The 25,451-nt window shown below is 45.6% G+C and overlaps 1 protein-coding gene across 1 annotated transcript in view; it reads right to left on the reverse strand.

The window, feature by feature from the left end:
- Window positions 1–25,451, reverse strand: part of UHRF1 (ubiquitin like with PHD and ring finger domains 1) — a 40,609-nt gene that overhangs the window by 11,732 nt on the left and 3,426 nt on the right. The window contains 9 exon segments of the mRNA XM_081092722.1: window positions 2,339–2,445; window positions 3,469–3,573; window positions 3,831–3,938; window positions 4,034–4,157; window positions 4,607–4,793; window positions 4,895–4,995; window positions 12,094–12,309; window positions 15,259–15,569; window positions 16,275–16,553. Of these exon segments, the coding sequence (XP_080948848.1) occupies window positions 2,339–2,445; window positions 3,469–3,573; window positions 3,831–3,938; window positions 4,034–4,157; window positions 4,607–4,793; window positions 4,895–4,995; window positions 12,094–12,309; window positions 15,259–15,569; window positions 16,275–16,553 (1,538 nt within the window).

Genomic DNA, 25,451 nt, shown 5'->3' on the forward strand with positions numbered 1-25,451 from the left:
CGATTAGCTGCCTCCTGCAGGAGGCCCTGACCAGGGCCCAGGCCAGGGAGGAGCCTGCAACCAAGGTACATGCCCTTGACCAGAATCGAACCTGGGACCCTTTGGTCCGCAGGCCGATGCTCCATCCACTGAGCCAAACCAGCCAGGGCGCAAACAGTAATTTTTAAACAAGTTTCTTAGTTTGTGTGCAGCAAGTACCACTTAATGTTAGCTTACGGGCAGTTCCTCACATTAAACCTTTTCTGAAACATGGTTAACAGCTACTGAAATTAAAATATTCCACTAAACAAATGTACAACGAACCCTTCCCTTTAAAAAAAAACAAACAAAAAACATTCAGGTACTAATGCTTTACTATTTTACATACTGATACGATAAACATTACTAATTATAAGATTTTTCCCTGCCCATGTCTCATCATACACTTTCAACGTAGAATTAGTGTCATAAGATCATTTTCAACACCTTTCCAGAAAGAAGGTACCCACAGAATTTCTACCAATAGGGGAACACCAGTCTATGTCTTGGCATTTCACAGGGGAAATAAATAGTATTTCACCATCACTTCAATTTGTATTTCTTTGATTACTAAAGTTGAATAATTTTTTATGGTCATTAGAGATTTCCATTTCTTTTGTGAATAATCTTATTTTTCTATGAGTTTTTTTTTTTGTTGATTTGCAACAGCTCTTTACATAACAATCATATGTCATGTTTGTTGCAGATTTTCCCCCAAAGAGTCATCTGACTCTTCATTTAACTTATGGATTTTACTAAAGCAATTTCTAATATTTAGGTCATCAAATCTATCTTTTCCTTTGGGCTTTATGATACTTTTTTAAAATTTTTTTTATTGATTTTAGAGAGAGAGGAAAGGAAAGGGAGAGAGAGTAAACAACATGAGATGTGAGAGAGAAACATCCATCAGCTGCCTCCTGCACGCCCCTTAATGGAGATGGGGCCTGCAACCCAGATATGTGCTCTGACCTGAATCAAACCGGCCAGGGAAAGGCTTTAGGATACTTTTTATGCTTACAAAGACTTTCCCTCCCTGGCTGGTTTGGCTCAGTAGATAGAGCATCGGCCCGCAGACTGAAGGGTCGGGTTTGATTCGGGTCAGGGCATATACCTCAGTTGCAGACTCGTTCACATACAGGAGGCACACAATTGATGTGTCTCTGTCACACCAGATGTTTCCCTCTCTCTCTTCCCCCTTCCACTCTCTCTCTAAAAAAAAAAAAAAAAAAAAGGAAAAATATTCTCGGATGAGGATTAACAACAACAACAAAAATACCTCTCCCTATCCTACAAATGAGGGGTCAGCAAACTTCAGCCCACTGATTGTTTTTTCAAATCAAGTTTTATTGGAACACAGCCATGCGTGTTTACTTATGTAAGTTCTGCAGCTGCTTTCGTGCTATGATGGCAGAGTTGACTGGCTGCAACAGAGATCATGCAGCTCAAAAAGCCAAAAGATTACCTGGCCTCTTCAGGGAAAAATTCACTCTAAGGCAAGCATGTCAAACTCAAAGGCTAACACGGGCCAAATAAACAAGTATAAGTTTATGTGGGCCGCAAAAAACAAAAGCTTCAACTTTCATAGAAACGTAGGTTTATTTCAATAGAGATATGCTGAATACAAAGGGCTGAAATAAATGAGTAATCGTTAACATAAAACAGAACATTTTAATAAAAATTAATATTTTTGCTTGAACATTAACTTACCAGACACTGAATAACTGCACAAATTAATAAGCATAACACAAATAAACCTATTTCTCTTGTTCTCAGAAAGTGAAATATTTCTTGTTGCGCACACCAAACAAGTCAGTCCAAGACTAATGACATGGCAATCGGCTGCTAAAATATTCGCTGCTAGTATTAGTGGAGAGAAATGGTGCGCCGGCACGTAAGGCGTGTAAGGGAAATGAATGCAACACGATTAATCAGTCATTAGCAAACGTTGTAGTTCGTTATTAATAATTATGTATAATAGGACATTGTAAAAATTAAATTGTGAAATTTTTATTAAAATGTTTCTTACATTCCATTATATTGGCTGGGCCACAAAAATATTCGTTGTGGGCCAAATGTGGCCCATGGGCCGCGAGTTTGATATGCTTGCTCTAATGCATTGAATGACTCACAAGTCTTTAGCAGACAGAGATAGAAAGATGTGGGTTTTCAGCATCCACATGTTCTACCACACTCTTAAAAGGAATCTAACTTCCTGGACATGACACCCTAAAACAGAACCAACCCCCTTCCCTGGGTAGCCGCCAGAGGACGCAGCAGAAGTGAGTTGGTGAAAAAATAAGAAAACCTTGTTTCTGCGAACCTGTTGGTGTTGGTGAGTTTCTGATCACAGGACTGTTCTGCAGTCCGCTTGTTGCCGGAAAGATCTCGACCACCGCTACCAGTATATGTGAAAGACTCCCCATTGTCCTGCAACAGGGAAGGGCAAGCTGAACACTCCACAGAGGAAAGACTCCACTAAAAATACACCCACAACACCCGCTAGAATGTCAACTGTCAAACAGAAAATGACCAGTGATGATGAGGATGTGGAGAAATTGGAACCCTGTGCACTGCTGGTGGGAATGGAAAATGGGGCAGCTGCTGTGGAAAATGCTATGGAAGTCCCTCGAAAAATGAAATGTGACCCAGCAATGCCACTTCTGGGTCTGTCTCTACCCAAAAGAATCAAAAGGGCATTTCAGAGATATCTGTACACTCACGTTCACAGCAGCGTTATTCACAATATCCAAGAGGTGGGAGCAACCCAAGTATCCATTGATGGACACACACAATATGGTCCGTTCAGACAATGGAATATTATTCAGCCTTAAAAAGGGAAGGAGCCGAAACCGGTTTGGCTCAGTGGATAGAGCGTCGGCCTGCAGACTGAAAGGTCCCAGGTTCGATTCCAGTCAAGGGCATGTACCTGGGTTGCGGGCACATCCCCAGTAGGAGATGTGCAGGAGGCAGCTGATCAATGTTTCTCTCTCATTGATATTTCTAACTCTCTATCTCTCTCCCTTCCTCTCTGTGAAAAATCAATAAAATATATTTTTAAAAAAAAAAAAGGGAAGGAAATTCTGCAATATGCCCAACATGGATGAACCTTGAGGACATTATGCTCCGTGAAATAACCCAGTCACAAAAGGACAAATACAGTGTGATTTCACTCACAGACGTCTAGTCCCTAGAGGAGTCAGATTCATCGAGACAGAAAGTAGATGGTGGGAGCCAGGGGCTGGGAGAGAGGGATTGGACATTATTGTTTAATGGGGACAGAGTTTCAGTTTGGGAAGATGAGAGAGTTCTAGAGATAAATGCTGGTGATGGTTACACATCAATGTGAATGTATTTAAATTCCACTGAGATGTGTACACTTACAAAGTGTTAATATGGCACATCTTACGTGTATTTTACATTTAAAAAATAAATAAAACAACCCCCACTCACCACATCGTCCTCATACCCCCCCGAGAGGACCAGGGAGTACGCCCCATCATTGCTCCGGCCATGGATGCCCGCCACGTGCGGCCGATGGACCCCCGACTCACTGACCTGTGAAAACCACCGAGAAACAAATGGCACCATCTGGACTGGCTGCTTAGAAACGCTCCCCCTCACCCTCCTGCTGCTGCTTTCAGAGCCAGGGGCCTGACTTTCCCTCCGAGTGTATCACGCCTGTTATGAGAACCTCGCCCCTGAAGCTGGGCCACAGCACAGGAGGAGCTGGCTTGAATTCCAGCCATGCCCCCTGGCAAAGGGGCTTCTGGAAGATCAGTGCCTGAGGCCAAACTCCAGATGTTTACGAGTACCTGGACTCTGAACCTCCACATGGTGCCCACGGGGATCCCTGGGATGGGTCCGTAGTGGTTGGATGGAACGATGGTGCACTCCTTGGTGCGCCCCACGCACGCCATGCCCTGTCCAGTCCAGAAAGAGATGGAAGACAGTGTGAGCGAGCACGGGAGGGCGGGCAGAGCTGCCGGGGGCGTACAGAGCAAGGGGGCCACCTCACCTTGCCCCAGTCCCGCTGCGAAGACGATGTGGCCGATGCCATTTTCGACTTCTTCTTACTCTCTTTCAGCTTCTCCCCTGCCAGCACCACCTCGCTGGCGTCATTTCGACATTTAGGGCAGAACCTGTGACAACAGGGACATCACCTCTGTCCTTAGCCCGCCCCACTCCTACTGGCCCTGCACACATAGCAGGCTCCTTCCAGCTCCCAACCTCCTGAGCTGTCCGAAATGGGAAATCTTCTACATTTCAATTCATTAAAATTAAACAAGAAATCCAGTTCCTCGGTCATACGTGCCACAGCTGAAGTGGTCAGGAGCCATGTGTGGAGGGTCAACTGTCGTGGAAAGTGCAGAGCGAGAACCTTGCCATCCTCACAGGACATTCTACTGAACAGACTCTTGTTCCTCTCCTGCTGGGAATTTCACACCCCACTTCTCTCACTGCCCCTCTTGGGTTCACCGGGTGACAGGCAACATGCGTGTTATTTATTGGCACCCGCCGGCCCCCTAACCTGGATAGCTGAGCACCACCGCCCAAGCCCGCCACTGGAGCATTCGTGGCATCCACTCACCACTCGGTCTCCGTGGGAACACTGCTGAGAGGCGGGTTGAGGCAGTACAAGTGAAAGGCGTGGTCGCAATCATCACACATGAGCTGCTTGTCAGGATCCTGCTTGCTACCACACAGGCTGCAGGAACACTCATGGCAGGGCTTGCTCGGGTTATCCTTGCATTTATCGCAGAAGGGCTTGTTCTTCCCTGGACACAGAGGCTGGGGTCAGCTTGGCAGGGCCAGCCAGAGAAACAGGAGTCCCACCCCACCCCCAAGGCGGGAGACAGAGGGCAGAATCAGAACTCACTTTTCACTGGGTTTTCAACCATGGGGGCCCCCTCGCCCGGACGCTCAATCTTGAAAACTTCATCCACAAACATGATCCGACAGTTGCTGAGAGAGCCACTCCTGTGAGAGACAAGCCGTTAGAACATTCCAGCTGGCCAGCCCTGCTAAGGCACCTCCAAGAGGACTTGGCCACCCAGCACATTCTCAGAGCATATGAGCACCTCTCTAATGACACTGAGTAAGAGTCTCCTCAGGGCCCTAGTGCATTCATGTAGCTACTGCATTGCCAATTCAAGTCCTACTAAATCAAACACAAGATAAAAGAAAGCAGAGTATAAAACACTTTCACTACGTGATGCAGTGAGAGCAAGTTCTAACCTTCGGGCAAGGGGAGGCTGACTGAACAGGGCCCATCGTGCAAGAATCACCAAGGTAAAGTCTGATCAATTTGCTGTCATCAAAATACAAAAGCTCCTCTAAGTTAAAATGACCCCATAGACCAGCCGTTCTCAACCTGTGGGTCGCGACCCCTTTGGCAGTCGAACGACCCTTTCCCAGGGGTCGCCTAAGACCATCCTGCATATCAGATATTTACATTACGATTCATAACAGTAGCAACACTACAGCTATGAAGTAGCAACGAAAATAATTTTATGGTTGGGTCACAACATGAGGAACTGTATTTAAAGGGCCAGAAGGTTGAGAACCACTGCCATAGACACTCAAACCTGTTTCTCGGATGTGGCTGGATGTGGCTGTCTGGACCAAAACTTCAGTTTTCAATCTGACAACCCTTCCATGTTGATACCTCAGCATGACAAAAAGCATCTTTCAGGGAACAAAGGAGAAAATGCTTTTGTTGCTGGTAAAATCAATGATTAGCACAATTTTAAAACATAAAGAAACCAGCAAGAGTGCTAATGTTGCTAAGGGTGTGAAAGTGCTCACAAAACAACAATCACAGGCAATTGAATAGGTAGAAAAACTGTTGTTGATTGGATAACTGATAAGCAGTTAACCAGTGATTGCATTTCAGAGGCAGCAATATATGAAAAATTCGTTTAATGCTAGTGGGGGGTGCTTTGATAAATTTAAGTCTTTATGGATGAAACAGTGCAGTCGACACGTGCTGTATATAAGAAAGGTTAAAACAGAAGCATTTGGGGTCTGGAATGGATTCATTCCACTTACATTACTTTTAATGGGGAAAAAGGATTCGGTTTTCGAACAAATTGCTTCTCAAATAGCCTTCCAGAACCAATTAAGATCAAGAACCAAGGTTCCACTGAACATCCACAATGTCCCACAGAAATGACCACAAGCCACGAACAGGTGCCACATGGGTAATTCCACATTTCCTAAGAACTACGTTCAAAAAGTTAAGAACAGATGAAATTCATGTGAATATGTTTTATGTAACCCAACGTACACAAAAGATTATTTCAGTATGTAATGAATAGTAAAGAATTATTAATAGCCTTTTTTTATATAGTAGACTTTATTTTTTAGAGCAGTATTTGGTTCACAGCCAAATTCAACAGAAAGTACAGATTAATAGCTTTTTTCCAAATACAGCCAGTGCTGCATGCTCAGGGCACATCTCAGTGTGCACGGGCCGCACTCCAAGTGCCTGGCAGCTCGTGGCCCATGGCTGGAACTAGACAGGACAGGCCCAGATCTACCTGCCAGTTCACAGGAAATGACAACATCCAGGCTGCAGAAGTTCTATGGGACAGACCACCAGGTTTCCTCAAATGAATTGTGAAGGAAAAGTGGAAAAGAGGGGAAGACAGAAAGCCTAAAGATAAAAGATTTAAAACATACATATCGATCTAACTGAAATCTGTACACATTAGTTAGATTCTAATCAAAGAAATGGTTAAAAAACAAACAAACAAGTGAGCCCTAGCCGGTTTGGCTCAGTGGACAGTGTCAGCCTGCGGACTGAAGGGTCCTGGGTTCGATTCCGGTTAAGGGCACATGCCAGGGTTGCGGGCTCGGTCCCCAGTAGAGGGCATGCAGGAGGCAGCCAATCAATGATTCTCTCTCATCATTGATGTTTCTATTTCTCTCTCCCCCTCCCTTCCTCTCTGAAATCAATAAAAATATATTTTAAAAAATTAAGATAATTGGAAGGTTGAACAATAGATCTGTGTTACTCAAAAATTATTATTAGGTTGTAACAATAGCATTATAGCTAGATTTCTTCAAGAGCAATTTTAGGTTGTAATAATAGCTTTATAACTGGATTTCTTCAAGAATAATTTTTAAGAACTACATTCTAAAATATTTAGATGAAATTATTGGATTTGAGGGAGTTATGCCAATAGGATGGGGTGGTAGCCTTCTCAGATAAAGGAAAATCAAAACAACTTGCTAATAGACCCACTCTCACAGAAAAATTAAAGGGAGTTCTTCATATAGTAAGTTATAAAGGAAAGACTCTTAGAGCAAAAAGGAAGAAAAAAAAATAAAAACAGAACTCTGGGTACATACAATTATCCTCCTCAGGATTTTCCAAAATCATCTGTGGTGACTAAACCAAAAATCATGCCTAACCAGCGTGGTTCATTGGTTGAGCATCAACCTGTAAACCAGGTCATGGTTCGATTACTGGTCAGGGCACATGTCCAGGTTGTGGGCTCAATCCCTGGTAAGGGGCATACAGGAGGCAACCAATCAATGATTCTCTCTCATCATTGATGTTTCTCTCTCTCCCTCCCTCTCCTTTCCTCTCTGAAATCAATGAAAACATATATTTTTAAAAATCATAACACCAAAAAATTAAAAATATATAAATAAAAAAATCATAACACCATCCAATACACAAGATAATAAGTGATGATAAAGGGACCTAAAAGGAAGAAAGATTTTCATGCTTCACTCAAATGACAACAAAATTGACACTAGTCTGGGGAGCAAGAGGTGTTGGGGGAGGGGGCCCAAGGGGGGTGAGACACACCAAGATGTCACATGTTTATATGGTAAAATTCAGAAAAACCACTAAGAAAACTATGTACAAAGCAACATACTCCAGAGACTACAATAAATCAATGAAGAATCCTAAGAAAATATCTAAGGACAGAAAAAGAGAAACAAGAAACAGAAAAAAAGAAAGAAAACAAGTAATAAATTGACAGACTTAACCCCTAACATATCAATAATTTCCTTAAATGTAAATGGTCTAAAAATCCCAATTAAAAGGCAAAGACTGCCCTGGCTGCCGTGGCTCAGTGGATAGAGTGTTGGCCTGCGGACTGAAGGGTCCCGGGTTCGATTCTGGTCAAGGGCACATGCCCAGATTGCGGACTCGATCCCCAGTGTGGGCCGTGCAGGAGGCAGCCCATCAATGATTCTCTGTCATCATTGATGTTTCTATCTCTCCTTCTCCCTTCCTCTCTGAAATCAATAAAAACATATTTTTAAAAAAATAAAAGGCAAAGACTGGCAAATTGCATTAAAAAGTAACCCAATTAGCCATGGCTGGTGTTGCTAAGTCGTTAGAGCATCAGCTCTCGCATCCAAGGGTCATGGGTTCAATTCCCAGTGAAGAACATGTACCTGTGCTGTAGGTTCGATCCCTGGCCCTGGTCAGGACACGTGCAGGAGGCATGTGTCTCTCTCACATTCATGTTTCTCTCTCTCCCCCCCCCCATCCTTTCCTCCCTTCAGCTCTCTTTAAAAAAAATAAAATAAAATGGGAAAAAAAATATCCTTGAGTGAGGATTAACAAAACAAAGTACCCAATTATATGCTGTTTACAAGAAAATCACTTCAAACTCAACTACATAGATCGAAAGTAAAAGGATAAAAAGATACACCATGCAAACAGTAACTTTTTTTAAAAAGCAGGTGTATTCAATACATACACATACCTTAGATAAAGTAGACTTCAGAGCAAAGAAAATTACTAGAGACAAAGCGGGATACTACATAATGGTAAAAAGATGAACTAACCCGGAAGAGATAACTATCCTAAATGTACATACACCAAACAACAGTCTCTTAAGTATGAAGCTCAAAGGAGAAGTAGACAAATCCACAGTTATAGCGAAGGACTCCTATCAGTTGATGAGGGCCGGTCGAAGTACTAGACAGAAAATCAGAAAGAATTAGAAGAAATAAACAAATTCAACCAATACAATCTAACTGACATTAGGTCATTCTATCCAATGACAGAAATACTTTTTTTTTTTTCAATAACTATGGATTATTCACCAACATAGAACCTCAAGAAATTTATAAGAACTGAAATCACACAGAGTATGTTCTTCAGACATAATAAAATCAAACTATAAATTAATGAGAGAACTCGTGCACTGGTGGGGTCCCTTGGCCTGGCCTGCACCTTCTTGCAATCCGGGACCCTTCCGGGGATATCGGAGAGCCAATTTCGGCCCAATCCCCAAAGGCCAGGCCGAGGGACCCCACTGGGGCACGAATCTAGTATGCATAGAAGATCTTTGGTTAATCTCTTCCCGCCCTCCCCCCTCCCTTCTGAGATTCATCAGTCTGTTCCGTGTTTCCATGCCTGTGCATTGAGCGTCTGCTTCCTGGTGGTCAGTGCACGTCATAGCTACCAGTCAGACAGTCAGACGGTGGGATGGTCACTTAGGATTTCATATATAAAGATAACAGAAAGACAATGCAAAAATCTCTAAATATTTGTCAATTAAACACCTTACTTCTAAGTAAGCCAGGAGTCAAAGAGGAAGCCTCAAAGGAAATAAAAGAAATAGAGCCCAACCGGTGTGGCTCAGTGGTTGACCTCTGAACCAGGAGGTCATGGTTCGATTCTCAGTCAGGGCACATGCCCAGGTTGTGGGCTCAATCCCCAGTTGGGGGATGTGCAGGAAGGAGGTAGCCGATCAATGATTCTCTCTCATCATTGATGTTTCTATCTTCCTTCCTCTCTGAAATTAATAAAAGTATATATTTTTAAAAATAGAGAACTGAACCTAAAGAAAAATATAATATAGCAGAATGTGTGGGAAGCAGTTGAGGCACTGCTTAGAGGGGAATTTATAGCACTAAAATGCTTATATTAGAAAAGAAATTTCTCAGATCACTAGTCTAAGTTGCTACCTCAAGACACTAGAAAAAGAAGAGCAAAATCAATCCAAGGAAAAGTAAAAGAACGAGAGGAAATCAATGAAATTGGAAACAAGAAAACAATAGAGAATAGCAGTGAAACAAAAAGCTGATTATTTTTTCACAATAACATCACTGCAGCCTCCTCCCTGGTGTCCTGGCTGCCATGCTGCCCCCTGCAGTCCATTCCCTGCTCAGCTGCTAGGGTGATGGTTCTCAATTGTAGGTCAAAGCATGTGGCTCCCAGGCTCAAAATGCCCCAATGACTGCCAGCAATAGAGACTAAACACCAGTTTGTACCACTCCTGGCCATACCCTGAATATCCAAACACATGGAGGGTTCCAGTCTCCACTCCTCGCTCCCTCCCTCCCTCCACTCCAGCCCACTGGCCTCCTCACTAGGACACAAATGGACCAGGAATGGCCCTGCTCCAGAATCTTTGCACCTATCTGTGTTTGGGACACTGTTGCCCAGATATGTGTCTATAGTCACTATATACAATGAAATATTATCCAGTCACCAAAAGGAAGGTCTGACACAAGCTACTATATGGATAAGACTTGAAGACATTATGCTGAGTGAAATAAGCCAGAAAGACGCAAAAAGACAAATGCTATATGATTCCATTCATGAGGTCCCCGGAGGAAGGACAGAAAGAAGATGGTGGGTGTTAGGCTGGGGGAGGGAGGTGGGGAATTAGTGTTTAATGAAAATAGTTTCTGTTTGGGATGATGAAAAAGCTCTGGAAATGGGCAAGTGTTGATGGTCACACAACAATGTGAATGTTCTTAATGTCCCTAAACTGTACACTTAAAAATGGTTAGGATGGCCCTGGCTGGTTGCTCAATGGTTAGAGCATCGCCCCACAGACTGAAGGGTCACAGATTCGTTTCCAGTCAAAGGCATATACCTTGGCTGTGGGCTCAATCCCCATTCCCACCCCTCCACTCCTGCCTGGCCAGAGCTCATGCGGAAGGCAACCAATTGATGTGTCTCTCTCATACTGATGTGTGCCTCTGTCTCTCCCCCTCCCTTTCATTCTAAAAAAAAATAAATGGAAAAAATATCCTCAGGTAAAGATTAACAACAAAAAAACACCGGTGTGGTTCAACTGGTTGAGCACCACAAGGTCGCTGGTTCAATTCCCGATCAGGGCACATGCCCGGGTTTCAGGCTCCATCCCCAGAAGGGGGCATGCAGGAGGCATCCTGTCACATGGATGTTTCTCTCTCCCCCCCCCCCTTAAAATCAATAAAAACTTATTTTAAAAAATAATTAGGATAGTAAGTTTTCTATTATATATTGTTTTAACACACACACAGAAACGCAAAGTAGAACAGAGCCTGGCAAATATTTTCTGCAAAAAATCAAACAGTACATGTTTTCAGTCTCTTTCCCAACTACTCAAATGTGCACTTCCAACACAAAAGGAGCCACAGATAATCAGCAAACAGATGGGTGTGGCTGTGTGCCAATAAAACTTTATTTGCCAAAACAGGCGAAGGGCCAGCTCTGGCCTGCAGTTTGCTGACCCTGGATATGGGGCACACCATTATGTGGGTTGGTGTGTTTGCATATGTTTATGCTTGTCTGTGCACAGAATGTCCCTGGAAGTTCACAGGAACAGTCATTATCTCCAGAAAGGTGTTGTTTTTTTGTAATCCTCCCTGAGGATATTTTTTTCCATTGCTTTCCAGAGAGTGGAAGGGAGGGAGGGGAGGAGGAAAGAGAGATAGAAACATTGATATGAGAGACCATCCCACATGCGCCCTGACAGGGGGTGAGGAGCAAACCCGCAATCCAGGTATGTGCCCTTGACAGGGATTCAAATCCGAGACCCTTTGGTGCACAGGCTGACGCTCTAACCTCTGAGAAACACCAACCAGGGCAGTACCTTCTGACTTGGATGCATTTTATGTTCTTACCTATTTGCCAAATCTAAAACGAGAACAAGGAAGGCCGACATTCCCACCTGAGGCTCAGAGACAGATCCCAAGCAGGGGCATGAAGGGTCAGTCTCAGGAAGATCACCCGTAGACCAGCAGGAATGGAGCGGAGCCCCAGAGGGGAGGACAGGTGGAGGCTGAGGGCCTTGCCCACAGCGTGCTAGCTGGATAGCCACTCACCCGAGCCTGACGTTAGCATACAGCTCCCGCGATGTCCGGGTCTGGTTCTTCCGCGTGATCACTGCATCGTACCAGAAGCCCCGTTCCTTCGGACTGTCGGGGTTGTAGTTGAGCATGACCTCCTGGCCCTCCTTCAGCTCCTGCCATCTGATGATTTCTCGGGCTCGGGCCCGGACGTTCTGGGAACTCATCTGGACCACACCGTATTCCGGGTAACTGGGAGGAAAACCCCACACTCAGATCCCAGGGCAACACCACACCACTTTCCCTCCAAGAAGATAGAAGCGAGGAGAAGGCCACACACAACAGAGGTGTGGGTTATCTCATCACAGAAGCAAGCAAATTCCCCACTGCAGGTGTCGAAAATACACAGGTGCAGAAGACAGGTTTCAGTTACAGAAGGTGCTATGGATTGACCTTGTGTCCCCCAAAAAGATATGCTGGAGGTCTAACCCTTGGCACTTGGGAATGGCACCTAATTTGGAAATAGGGTCTTTGCAGATGTAATCAAGTTAAGATGAAGTCACACTGCCTTAATCCATTTAACCGGTGTCCTTCTAAGACGGAACAAGTCAGACACAGGGAATGACACATGAAGGGGGAGGCAGAGACTAGAATAATATAGTCACAAGCCGAGGATTGCCGGCCACCATCAGAAGCTGGAAGAGGCGAGGAAGGATTCTCTCCTACAGGTTTCGGGAAAATCATGGCCTGGCTGACACCTTGATTTTGGCCTCTGGAACTGTAAACTAACTTTTTCCGCATTCTGAAAATGATTTTTGCAGAGGGACATGCATTAATTCATTTATATAAATATAATGCATTGGCTATTAGGATACAATAGGAAGTCATTATGCTGGATATACAGAAATATTCCAGCAGCCTCATAAAAGGCGTAAAATAACTGGCCTGAAAGAAACAAATTCTATCCGAAACAAACTTAAACCTCACCTGTGAGGGGACAACTCCAAATCTATTATGGGTAGCTATATCGCCTGGCGCTCATTATTTTCACTAGTAAACCACCGAAGGCAAGGGTTGCCAAACTTTTCCTGTAAAGGGCCAGATAGTAAATACAGTAAAACCTCGATATAACAGACTAATCTGAGCGAGGGGGTGTCCATTAAAGCTGAAAGCCCGTTATATAACAGAGTGTTTTCCGAATGTGTATGTTAAAAAATTGACAAATTAGTTTACCTATTTTGACTTATGCAGACATATTTGTGTAATTAAAATTAAGTATGTATGAAAAGTTTAATTTCACAGAAAAGTTTTCTATATTACTGTAATTTTAAATTTATACTGAATTGATCTAGTAAATGTGTGCATTCATTAGTCACCTTGAGTAAACAAATGCACACGTGGCGGGGGGGGGGAGGGGTAGCTTAGCACATCAGCCAGCACGAGTGAAAACTGCTGTAGAAAGTCACACCACTCGACAACACCACTAATACCAAGTGCCATGCAGTGTGATCATGTGCTAATCATTTGCCGGACATTGTTTAGAAGTGGTGACACTTGGATTTAAATATGTAGACTATAGCTATAGATATACATTATTTATATTGGCAAAATTACTACAGTGTTTTTTGCTACATTTCTTAATCACTAAAATTTGTTTAAAATAAGTGAATTAATAACAAAAATAACCTGTAATTTAATTATAAACAACACTTGGCTAAAAGAATTTCAAAATTAACAGGGTGTTAAATTTTTTTAAAATTTGTACTCTAGAGATGCTTCATTTAAACATCTCCAAATAATTCTTTTGTGTTTTTTTAAAATATATTTGTATTGATTTCAGAGAGGAAGGGAGTGGGAGAGATAGAAACATCAATAATGAGAGAGAATCTTTGATCTGCTGTCTCCTGCTTGCCACCCCCTGGGGATCAAGCCTGCAACTCAGGCATGTGGCCTGAATGGGAAATCGAACCATGACCTCCTGGTTCATGGCCGACACTCAACCACTGAGCCACACCAGCTGGGCATCAGGGTGTTAATGTTCACATATGACTTACAGACTAGAAATTTTGTCTGTTAAATCCGAAGTCCATTAAATCTAGGGTTTACTGTATTTTTGGCTTTGTGAGCTAAAAGGTCTCTATCATGAATATTCAATTGTGCTGCATTCACTAAGAAAGCATTCACAGGCAATAGGCAAACACAAATGGGCGTTGATGTGTTTCAATACAGCTTCATTTACAAATACAAGGGGTGGGCTAGATTTGGCCCTCAGGCTTGGTTTGCATCCTCTAACCTAAGTAGATGGGAATCTTGTGTCTACTGTGATTCATTATTCAATTACTTCAGTAATTTTTATGGAGCTAATAAAGCTTAGTATGTGCCAGAAACTGGGACAGGCAGCAGGGGCCCAGCAGAGAACCAAAGGAAGCTCTTGTGCCCTTTGGAATGTGAGCTTCCTATAGGCAGGCACGCTTGCCCTGTTGTGGACTGAATTGTATCCCTCCCGCAATGTGACTAGCATTTGGAGATGGGGCCTTTCGGGAGATCACTGAGGTTAAATGAGGTCATACCGTTGGATCCCTAACCTGATGGGGTTGGTGTCCTTGTAAGAGAAGGAGACACCAGAGCTCTCTCTCTTTCCAGGTGAGAACACAGTGAGAAGACAGCCAAGAAGGAAGCAACCCTACCAATACTTTGACCTTGGACTTCCCACCTCCAAAACTGTGAGAAAATAAATGTCTGCTGTTTAAGCCGCCCAGCATGTGGTATGTTGTTATCGAGCCCAAGCCTACTAAGACAGCCTCTGGGTTAACAGACAAGAATTCCCTGTGGCCAGCACAGGGCCTGACACACAGTAAGTGCTCAATAAACACCCATTCCGGTGAGGGAGAGGGCAAACACGTAAGATGGTTTCATGTGGTACAATGATACGAGGTATGAATAAAATAGAACAGGAAATGGGGAAGGGGGGTCTGACTGGAAAGTCAGAGCAGAGTTCTCCTAGGAGACCTGAGGAGGGGTCGGCCTAGCTTTGGGTCCCTGTGACACTAGTCCTCTAGGTGCGGCCTCCTGTGTTGTTTGGGAGCATGAGGGTGGGAACCTCGAATCCTGACCATCATCCCCAAGGCTGTACCAAACTCCAGGTTCTATATACACAGGACCAACAGTTCAGGCCCACCACCTCCCTGGGATGACACTCACTCATCATATGTCACGTGATAAATGACGTCGTCGTCTTCTTCCAATGTGGAGGTGGAGCTACAGGGTGTGTCCTGGGACGAGGCGGAGCTACAGGGTGCGTCCTGGGATGAGGCAGAGCTACAAGGCGTGTCCTTGGATGAGGCAGAGCTACAAGGCGTGTCCTGAGATGAGGCGGAACTACAAGGCGTGTCTTGGGACGAGGTGGAGCTACTAGGCGTGTCCTGGGATGGTGGCTTCTTTGTCACCCTGACAACCTTCGCCTCAAACCAACTTCCCACATCCGTGTCCCGAGCATCAACGTACTCATTGACCTGCAAGGTAAAGGGGAACTCTCTTATCCAACCCAGGGAAGGAAATCTGATCAGCAACACTCGCTCATCATATCTCAGGCCTGTTTTGAACCTTGGCACTGGCTGTTTCAGGCCTGCGATGCAAATCCAAAAGCCTGGACTCGGGTTTCTCGAGTGCAGCACTGTGTGTGGTCATAGGGATCCCTCTGTGAGGGACCATCCTGGCCATTGTTGGGTGTTAAGAATCTGTCCCCCATGACTGGGGAAACTTGATGTCAGCAGTATCCCCAGTCATGACATCCAGAGATGTACCAAGATTTTGCCAATGTCCCTGAAAGCAGAATCAGCCTAGGGAGGCCAGAACTCATTTCTCAAGAAAAGCTGAGAATCCAGATCATTATATGAAATTTCATCATCTTAGAGGGTGGCAGAGAATTCAGAAATTTTACAGCCACTACAGAGACCAGAGCAGACACCTGTAGGCCAGACCCAGGATTCTGTTTCAGGGATCAGGAAGAAATTTGGAGTAGCACATGCTTCTGCCAAAGAAACTTCAGGTTTTCACGACAGGACTGTGGGTGCCCAGCCACAGGGAAGGAGGGGAGATGGCCCGCCCTCATGAGCTCATGGCTCGGTGGTGGGGAAGCCAAAGTCCGTGGAGCATGAGGAATGATCCTCAGGGGTGCAGAGATCGGCCAGACCCCAAACCTTCTGCAGGAGCCTCACCTTGTACAGGCCCAGCTCCGTCTCGTCACACACTGCCTCATCAGATAAGCCTGAATTCCTGTCCGCCTCTGCAGCCACCTCACCGCTAGTCGAGGACTTGTCCGACTCGCTCTGGCCCAGGCAGTAGCCAGAATCCGTGTCAGAAAGCTCAGAGTCTCTCTCCTGGTTGTTGCTGCTGCTGCTACTGGGGGGAGGAGGCATGAGGTTCTGCCGAACCAGGAGCTGGATGGTGTCATTCAGGCGAACATCATAGTCAAAGAGGGTGTGGCCATCCTCCATCTGCAGAGACACCAAGACAGAGATCACTTACCCGCCTGTATTTAGTGTGTCTTCTGGGTGCCAGGCACAGGCACATGCTGTGAGCTAAGGAGGGGATCTGCCCTCAGATTATGGGACAATAAAACCTGTTCCCTCTTGGACATGCACACTGATACCCCTTCCTCAGACCCTCTCAAATGAGGACTCCTGGTGTCTTTAGGTAAATGTCCCCATGAGCACAGCACAATCCTGCTGTGCTGTAGACACACATCAGATGTCAGGGGAGGTTTCCTTAGTACTTCATGCGTTAATGTGCTTTGCAACTTTTGTTACAATAAACACACATTGTCATTCTCAATTGAGGGCAATCCGGCATACAGGTGCCACTGGCACACAATGTTTGGGGACGTCTATGGTTGTCACGATGGAGTACATAGGGCCAGAAATACTGCAACACCTTCCACATTCCCCAGGATGGCCCTCCACAGACAATGACCAGGCCCCAGTGTCAGCAGTGGCCAGGAAGGAGACCCAGCCTATGGGAGTCCAAGGAGACATGCACCCCAACATCCACAAGTCTCCTCTGTAAAGCTCTAGCTCAGGTCTTACCCACACAGGGCAACTTCTCAGATCCGTTACCTCCACCCCTATTAACTCCTTGATGCTAATTCCACCCACACTAGACACCTGCTAAGAGCACACTGTGGCCAGCGCAGCTCAGCAATCTACACCCCTGGGTGTGAAGTTTGTCTTCTGAGTGGCATCCCGATGGCACAAAAGGCCAAGGAGTTACCTTTTATTAGGAACTATCCCGCAGCACTCCGCCAACACCCAGCAAGGACCTGCAAGGGCACCTTGTTCTATCCAGATGCCCCTAAGGCCGGTCTGTGTGACACGAGCTGGATCATTCTCTGTGGAGGCCATCCTGAGCACTGCAAGGTGCTGAGCAGCACACCTGGCCCCCACCCACAATGCCAGGAGCTCCCCTAGTCATGCCAACCACAGATGTCTCCAAACTTCCACTGTCCCCTTGGGGCAGAACAACATGGTTCAGAAGCGGTGCCCTAAAGAAAAGGGAAAAGAGAGGAAAACATACACTTCCCTCTTTCCAAATTTTTACCAAAAGCTGATGTTTCAAAGGGCTTGTTGCAATTAATATGCAAACAGCATCAGGGGTCACAGTGGAGGCAAGTTCCAGGGTCCAAGGTCATCCTTCAGTCCAGTGGTTGTTACTCTTTCTTCATCACAAACCTGAGAATTTGAGGGATGATGACCCCTCCCCCAAAAAATGCATCTGGACACACCATCACTTGCCTACAGCTGCAGAGGCTGCCAGGGCCCCTCTGAAATCCCCCTAGGTGTTACAATGTTTACCCATTCACACAATGGAATATTATTCAGCCATGAAAAGGAGTGAAGCACTGACACTCGCTAGAACGTGAATGGACCTTGAATACATGATGCTCAATGAGAAGCCAGACACAAAAGGCCACACAGTATGTGCCTTCATCTATGTGAAATGTCCAGAACAGGCAAATCCACAGACAGGAAGTGGGTAATGGTTGCCAGGGGCTCGGGGAGAAAGATGGGGAATAAGGCAGTGATCATTAAAAGGTGTAGTTTCCTTTGGATGAAAATGTCCTAAAATTTACTGTGATGACAGTTGCAAATCTATATATAGAGAGAATACTGAATTGCATATTTTAAAGAGAATTGTATGTTATGAGTTCAATCTCAATCAAGCTGTTTTTTCCTTAAAAAAAAGAAAAGGTCCTAGATGGTTTTGCTCAGTGGATAGAGCGTCAGCCTGCAGGCTAAAGGGTCCCGGGTTCGATTCTGGTCAATGGTACATGCCTGGGTTGCTGGCTCAATCCCTATTAGGGAGCGTGCAGGAGGTAGCCGATCAATGATTCTCTCTCATCATTGATGTTTCTATCTCTCTCCCTCTCCCTTCCTCTCTGAAATCAATAAAAATATATTTTTTTAAAAAAGAAAAAGGCCCTAACCCGTTTGGCTCAGCGGATAGAGCGTCGACCTGCAGACTCAAGGGTCCCGGGTTCGATTCCGGTCAGGGGCAGGTACCTTGGTTGCGGGCACATCCCCGGTGGGGGGCGTGCAAGAGGCAGCTGATCGATGTTTCTCTCTCATCGATGTTTCTAACTCTCTATCCCTCTCCCCTCCTCTCTGTAAAAAATCAATAAAATATATTTAAAAAAAAAAAAAGAAAAGAAGGCTACCTATATATAATCCCATCCACAGATGGTCCTTGATTTATGATGGTTCAACTTGCGATTATTTCGACTTTTCGATGGTGCAAAACAATACGCATTCAGTAGTAATCATACTTCGAATTTTGAATTTGGATCTTGTCCCAGGCTGGCAATATGCAGTCTAATACACTCGTGTGGTGCTGGGCAGCTGCATCAAGAGGATTTTGCCCAACGGGGGGCGAATGTAAGTGTTCAATTCACATCGGGCTGGGTTAAACTGTGATGTTCGGTAGGTTAGGTGTACTAAATATCTTCTGATATTTTTTCCATTGACTTTTAGAGAGAGTAGGAGGGCAAGAGGAGGGGAGAGGGGGAGAGGGAGGGAGGGAGGGAGGGAGGGAAGGAGGGAAGGAGGGCAACCTAAAACCAAGTCAAGTGCCCTTGACCAGGAATGGAACTCGTGACTCTTAGGTCCTCAGGCCAACGTGCCAACCACTGAGCAACTGGCCAGGGCTAAATATGTTTTTTACTTAGAATATTTCAACAATCCATATAACAACCCATCACAAGTCAAAGGGCATCTGTATATGAAATTCTGGAAAAGGCAAAACTATGGAGACAGTGAAAGAATCCGTGGCCGCCAGGAAGTGGAGGGAGGAAAACAGGTATAGCACGGAGTATTTTTAAGGCGGTGAAACTACTCTGTGTAGTTTCCAACCCCATGGAATTTATGACACCAAGAGTGAACCCTAAGGTAGCCTACGGACTCTGGGTGACTATGGCATGCCGATCTAGGTCCATGGCTTATAACAAATGCACCATCCGGTGCCCGATGCTGACAGTAGGCTGTGAGTACACAGGAAATCTCTGAACCTGCCTCATCATTTTGCTGAGAAGCTAAGATTGCTCTCAGAAATAAAGTTTATTAATTTTAAAAAAGATGAAGAAGGACAAATGCCCCTAGTGTAACTGTGACAGGAAACCAGCAGAGGGCAAGCCAAATGGCCTTAAAAGGATAAACAAGCCGAAACCGGTTTGGCTCAGTGGATAGAGCATCGGTCTGTGGACTGAAAGGTCCCAGGTTCGATTCCGGTCAAGGGCATGCACCTGGGTTGCGGGCACATCCCCAGTAGGAGATGTGCAGGAGGCGGCTGATCGATGTTTCTCTTTCATCGATGTTTCTAACTCTCTATCTCTCTCCCTTCCTCTCTGTAAAAAATCAATAAAATATATTTTTATAAAAAAAAAAAAAGGATAAACAAGACATTCGTACCTAGGGCCCAGCACCTCCAGGGTTAGGCAGACATCCCTCATTCGCCTGGTCATTCTGTGGGGAGGGGCCATCCTGGGCACTTCTGAGCATTGAGCAGCATCCCTGGCCTTTACCCACACCTAATGCCTGAGCACCCCCAGTCCTGATAGCCACAAATGTCCCCAGACAAGGCCCAGTGTCTCCAGGGGCAGTTGCCCTCAATGAGAACCAGTAAGCTAGAGAGACCCTCACATGTGCTTGAGAACACAGACACCAATGTTCCTACCTGGCATATTCACAGGCATTATTTGCAAGCAAAACTATGGCTTCTACATGCAAAAGAGTATCACACAGCTGCATGTGACAGTGAAACACAGCAAAAGTGGATGTGTCTCTCACACACACACATCAAGGGAAAAGAGAACGACTTCAGAGGACACGAAATAAACCTAGCTGCCTGGGCGACAGAGGCAGTGGTAGGGGGCCAAGCCAGAAGGGAGCACGTGATCAGACTTGTTTCACAAGGAACACCGGACAGAGGCCCCGGACAGAGGCCGAGTTGGAGAGAAGAGAGGCCAAGCTGGGAGGCTGAGGTAAGAGAGGAGGCAGAATGCACCAGAATGGCCACTGGGGGTGCAGAGGAGGGGTGGAAAGGGTCACGCAGACACTGAGGCAGGGGGAATCCTGATTTGGCTTCAGCACTCACACCACTCCTCTCTCATGGTATTTTTCTACTGAAAACACCTCCCAGAGGGTGAGCCCCACGCTGGGCCTGACCTGGCCCCTCACCTCCATGACAGGTCAGGAAGCCAGACTGACAGAAGCCCACTGACTTGCTCAGGGCCTGAGCTTCCTGGAGGAGGCGACCTGCCTGCCCGCACAAGGGCGCAGACAGACGCACAAACAGGGCAGGACGTGGGCAGGAAAAGGGGCACTTGGGCTGGGCCAGGCTGGTATGAAGCTCTGCCTGCAGGACACGATTCACAACCTAGAACTTTCCAGAAGGGTCCTGCAGTCAGCAGGAAGCAGCTTGCACAACTGTTTGCTACAGTGAGGAGGTGTATTGTGTGCCCCTATTGTCTACCCCCACCAGCTTCCCCAAAGCTGTGCAGAAACGTTCAGAAACCACAGGGAGAGAGGCTGGGCCCAGGCCTACCTCATGCTAACATGTCCGCATGAGGTGACCAAACAGTATAAGGTTTGGGTTCGTTATCGAGATCCTAAAATTCCAACCAAGGCTAACGGCATTAATAAAAGCTATAGCTTTTTCCACTAGACACCAAATCTGCTGGCACCTTGATCTTGGACTTCCAGCCTCCAGAACTGTAAGAAATAAAAATCTGATGTTTATAAAAAATTTTAAAAAGCTATAAAAACTGAATGACAAGTGAGCACCACCTTTCGTTAGAGGTTCTAATGTTAAAATTAAACCTGAGGGGGCGGTCAATTGGGGGAAAAGGAGACATGTAAAACTTTAGACAATAAAAAAAAATTAAACCTGAAGTTAAAATCTTGAATAACCAAAATTTCCACTGACAACCCCTTAAATTGCCTGTAGTAAAATATGCAGTTGTACCTAGATATCTGCAGGGCAGTGGGTCCTGAACCCCCAAGGACACCCAAATCGTGAGATGCTCAAGTCCCTTAAAGAAAACTAGTGTCCTAGTGCATGGACTCGTGCACATTGAAAGGAAACTAATTAGAAGAAATATTTTAATATCACTATTCGCCCTTTCTCTACAATAGAAGTGTCAACCAAATTCACAATCGACAATGACAGATCGAAACACAAGCGTGCGATTGGTGCAGAGAGCTTTATATGTATCGTGCATGGGCGAGTCAACTTAGTCTTTTATATATAGAGAATAAACTTGCTTAATTAGACCTGCTTTCTGATTTAGCTAAACTTTTTCCAGCCCAGTGAAGCACCTCAACTTCTCTTTCAGGTAACTGTCAGCAACATAGTAAATATCAACACGAAGCAGATTATCATTGTAGATCATGCAGGGAGAACAAAGGGTGAAATATTTAACTGCAGCAGTGTTTGACTATATTCTGAGCAGTAAAAAAACCTGGAGTCATTTTCAAGGTCCACCATTTCTTACTTCTTTTCAGTCAGGTCAAGTTTCTAAACTTTCTAAATCTCCGTTTTCCGGCTAATGAGAAGAAAATAGGATTCCACCGAGTCTCCTATCTACCCATTCCGGGACTTCTGTGAGGATCAAATGAGATGAGGCACGGGAAAACGCTTCACAGACATTTGGTTAAAGTGTAAAATGTTTAAAGTATAAAGCAAGTCATGTTCCTGGGTTGAAGAAACTGCAAGGAGGCTAGTCACTAGGGAGAGGAAGCCAGGCGTTGCTACGTGACGTCATTACCTGGCGCCCACAGCGACCACTTCCGGGCTGGGCCGGGGGACCTCATTTTGCGCCATGGGGTCTCAGCAGCGTTGGCTGCAAGTTGGTGGGCTGTTGCTCCAGGGTGGTGGCAGGGCCTGTGTCCCACTTGGGGGAAGCTGAGTGTTGCTTTGTCAGCGCCAGGTCCACAGTGCCATTTCTTTATAAATGACCAGTGCATGTCACAGCAGCTCCTGCATTGAGCGTCTGACCCCAGTGGTGAGTGCGCAGCGTAGCGACTGGCCGGACTATCGGAGGGACACTTAGCATATTTGCCTTTTATATATATAGATAGCATACTTGCACATAATAACCTACATTTGCATGACCCCCAGGGACACCCAAATGGTTAGATGCCCAAGTCCCTTATATAAAAGGGTATAGTATTTGCACAGAACCTATACACGCGTACAGGCTACAGCACAGCACCTAGAGCAGGGCACCTTACACATCCCTTCAATTGCGTGGATTCAGCATAGTGCTTGGCATGCAGCAAATTCAAGTTTTGCTTTTTGAAACTTTCTGGGATTTCCCCTCCTGAATAGTTTTTATCTGTGGTTGGTCAAATCTGTGGATACAAAACAAAACCTGCAGATATGGAAGACTGGAGGCACATAATCCTGTACTGCAGATTCAGGTCTGACAGCAAAACTGCATACAGTATTTTTTTTTAATTGATTTGAGAGAGAAAGGAAGGGGGGAGAGGGGGAGGGAGAAAGAGAGCAACATCAACTTGTTGTTCCACTTATTTATGCACCCATTGGTTGGTTCTTGTATGTGTCCTGACTGGGGCTCAAACCCAAAACCTTGGCGCATCAGGAAAACACTCTAACCAACTGAGCTACCTGGCCAGGGCCAACTGCCTACAATATTTAAATTATGTCTCTCTTTCTCTCTTTTAAACCAAGTATGCTTCCTGGACATTTGGAATTTTATGCCATGGGCATCATGTAAATCTAAATAAACACATATACAATTTAACAAGTAAGCACCTGGTTCCTTTTGGAAACTTATATTAAAATCTCACCACGGCCAAAACCGGTTTGGCTCAGTGGATAGAGCGTCGGCCTGCGGACTGAAGGGTCCCAGGTTCGATTCTGGTTAGGGCACATGCCCAGGTTGTGGGCTTGATCCCCAGTAGTGGCTGTGCAGGAGGCAGTCAATCAATGATTCTCTCTCATCATTGATGTTTCTCTCTTTCTCTCTCCCTTCTCCCTTCTCTCTGAAATCAATAAAGATATATTTTTAAAAAAGAAAAAAAGCTCACCATGTCTTAGCCTGTTTGGCTCAGTGTATAGAGCGTCAGCCTGCGGACCAACGGGTCCCAGTTCGATTTCAGTCAAGGGCATGTACCTCAGTTGCAGGCTCCTCCCCGGCCCTGGTCAGGGTGAGTGCAGATGGCAACCAATCAATGTGTGTCTCTCACATCGATATTTCTGTCTTTCTCTCTTCCACTCTCTCTAAAAATCAATGGGAAATATTCTCAGGTGAGGATTAAAAAAATAAATTAAAAAAATTAAAGGAGATGCTCTTTAAAAAAAAAAAAGCTCACCATGTTGTCTGGCCAGGGTAACTCAGTGGTTGAACATCAACCCTTGAACCAAGAGGTCACCAGGTTCAATTGCTGATCAGGGCACATGCCCAGGTTTCACACTCGATCCCCAATAGGGGTGCACAAGCGACAGCCGGTCAATGTTTCTCTCATCCATGTTTCTATCTCTCTATCCCTCTCCCTTCCCCTCTCTCTAAAATCAATAAAATACAAAAAATAAAAATAAGAAAATAAAAAAGCTCGCCATGCCTATTGCTTCTGTTCACTTTCTGCCCTTCATGACTTTTGGGAGATACTTTTCAGGGTGCCGTGTGCTGCCCCAAAACATAAGAGAGCAGGAAATAAATGTCACCGGGTTTGGCGTGTGGCGGCAATTTGGGTGAGAGGTGGAGAGGACATAAACCAGACTGCAGGGTCTTAATGAGGGTGGCGTGAGCCTGGTACCAAGAAGGACCCAGAGCTGGAGAAAAGGGAACTTGCAGAGGCAGGAAGTGAGAAACTGCTCTGCCCCTCTTCCAGGGGATGCAGCTTACCCCACCGCCCATCTTCCCATCTCAGCCTCCAGGCCTCAGCAGAGCAACCTGAGGTGCAGGCCAGACAAGAGGGACGGAGAGACAGAAGAAAACACAGGGAGCAGGATCCCAGATGTGGCAGAGGTGACACACTGCCCACTCGGGAAGGAGCAAGCAGAGTGAGCACCTCAAGCACGACCCTTCTCGCACATCCTAGCCCCCCTCGGACATGGAGAATGCAAATCAGGCACGACAAGTGAACTCTGCCCTTTGACCCGGCAGGGCCACAGCTGACCATGTGCCCTGGAGCAACATTTTAGTGGTCATAAGGCCAAAACTCTTGTGATGTCTCCACACTGGCCCTGGCCATTTTCACTCCTATAGTCTCACAGGGATACAGGGGAGCCTTCATAATGCAGGATGATGCCACCATTCTGACGACCAAGGAAACGTGCACGCGTGAATTCTGACTTCTAATTTCCAATTTCTAACACGCAAGAAACAATGAACATAACCCCAGCAGAAGCTCTTCGTGGTCCTCAATCACTTTGGAGGGTGGACAGGGGGTCTGAGACCAAACAGTCTGAGCACCCTGCCCTGGAAAAACTCCTGCAACCAAGGGCCCTGACACATTCCACAGCAATGCTGTTCCTGAGAATAAAACCTGGCTTCACCAACCCGGAGCCTGGATCAGAGCACAAGGTGATTGGCACACCACAGCCCTCGTGACAGTTCTGTCCCACACTTGGTTTTGTAAACAAAATGTATTGTGACGCCTACTGAAACAGGTCCATTCGTCTACATACTGTCTGTGGCTGCCTTCCTGCTCCAGTGGTGGAGGTGAGCCGTCCCCAGAGAGACAAATATTTACTACCAGGCCCTTTACAGACAGAATCTGCTGACCCCGGCTTAGAGGCCATGCCCTCTAGCTGGGAGTGCTCCATGGGAAAAAGGGAGCTTCCCTCAAGCAGCCGGAAGAACGAGTCTCTGCAAGGAA

This window comes from Myotis nattereri (genome assembly GCF_964212035.1).
Source record: "Myotis nattereri genome assembly, chromosome: 5".
Lineage (NCBI taxonomy): Eukaryota > Metazoa > Chordata > Mammalia > Chiroptera > Vespertilionidae > Myotis > Myotis nattereri.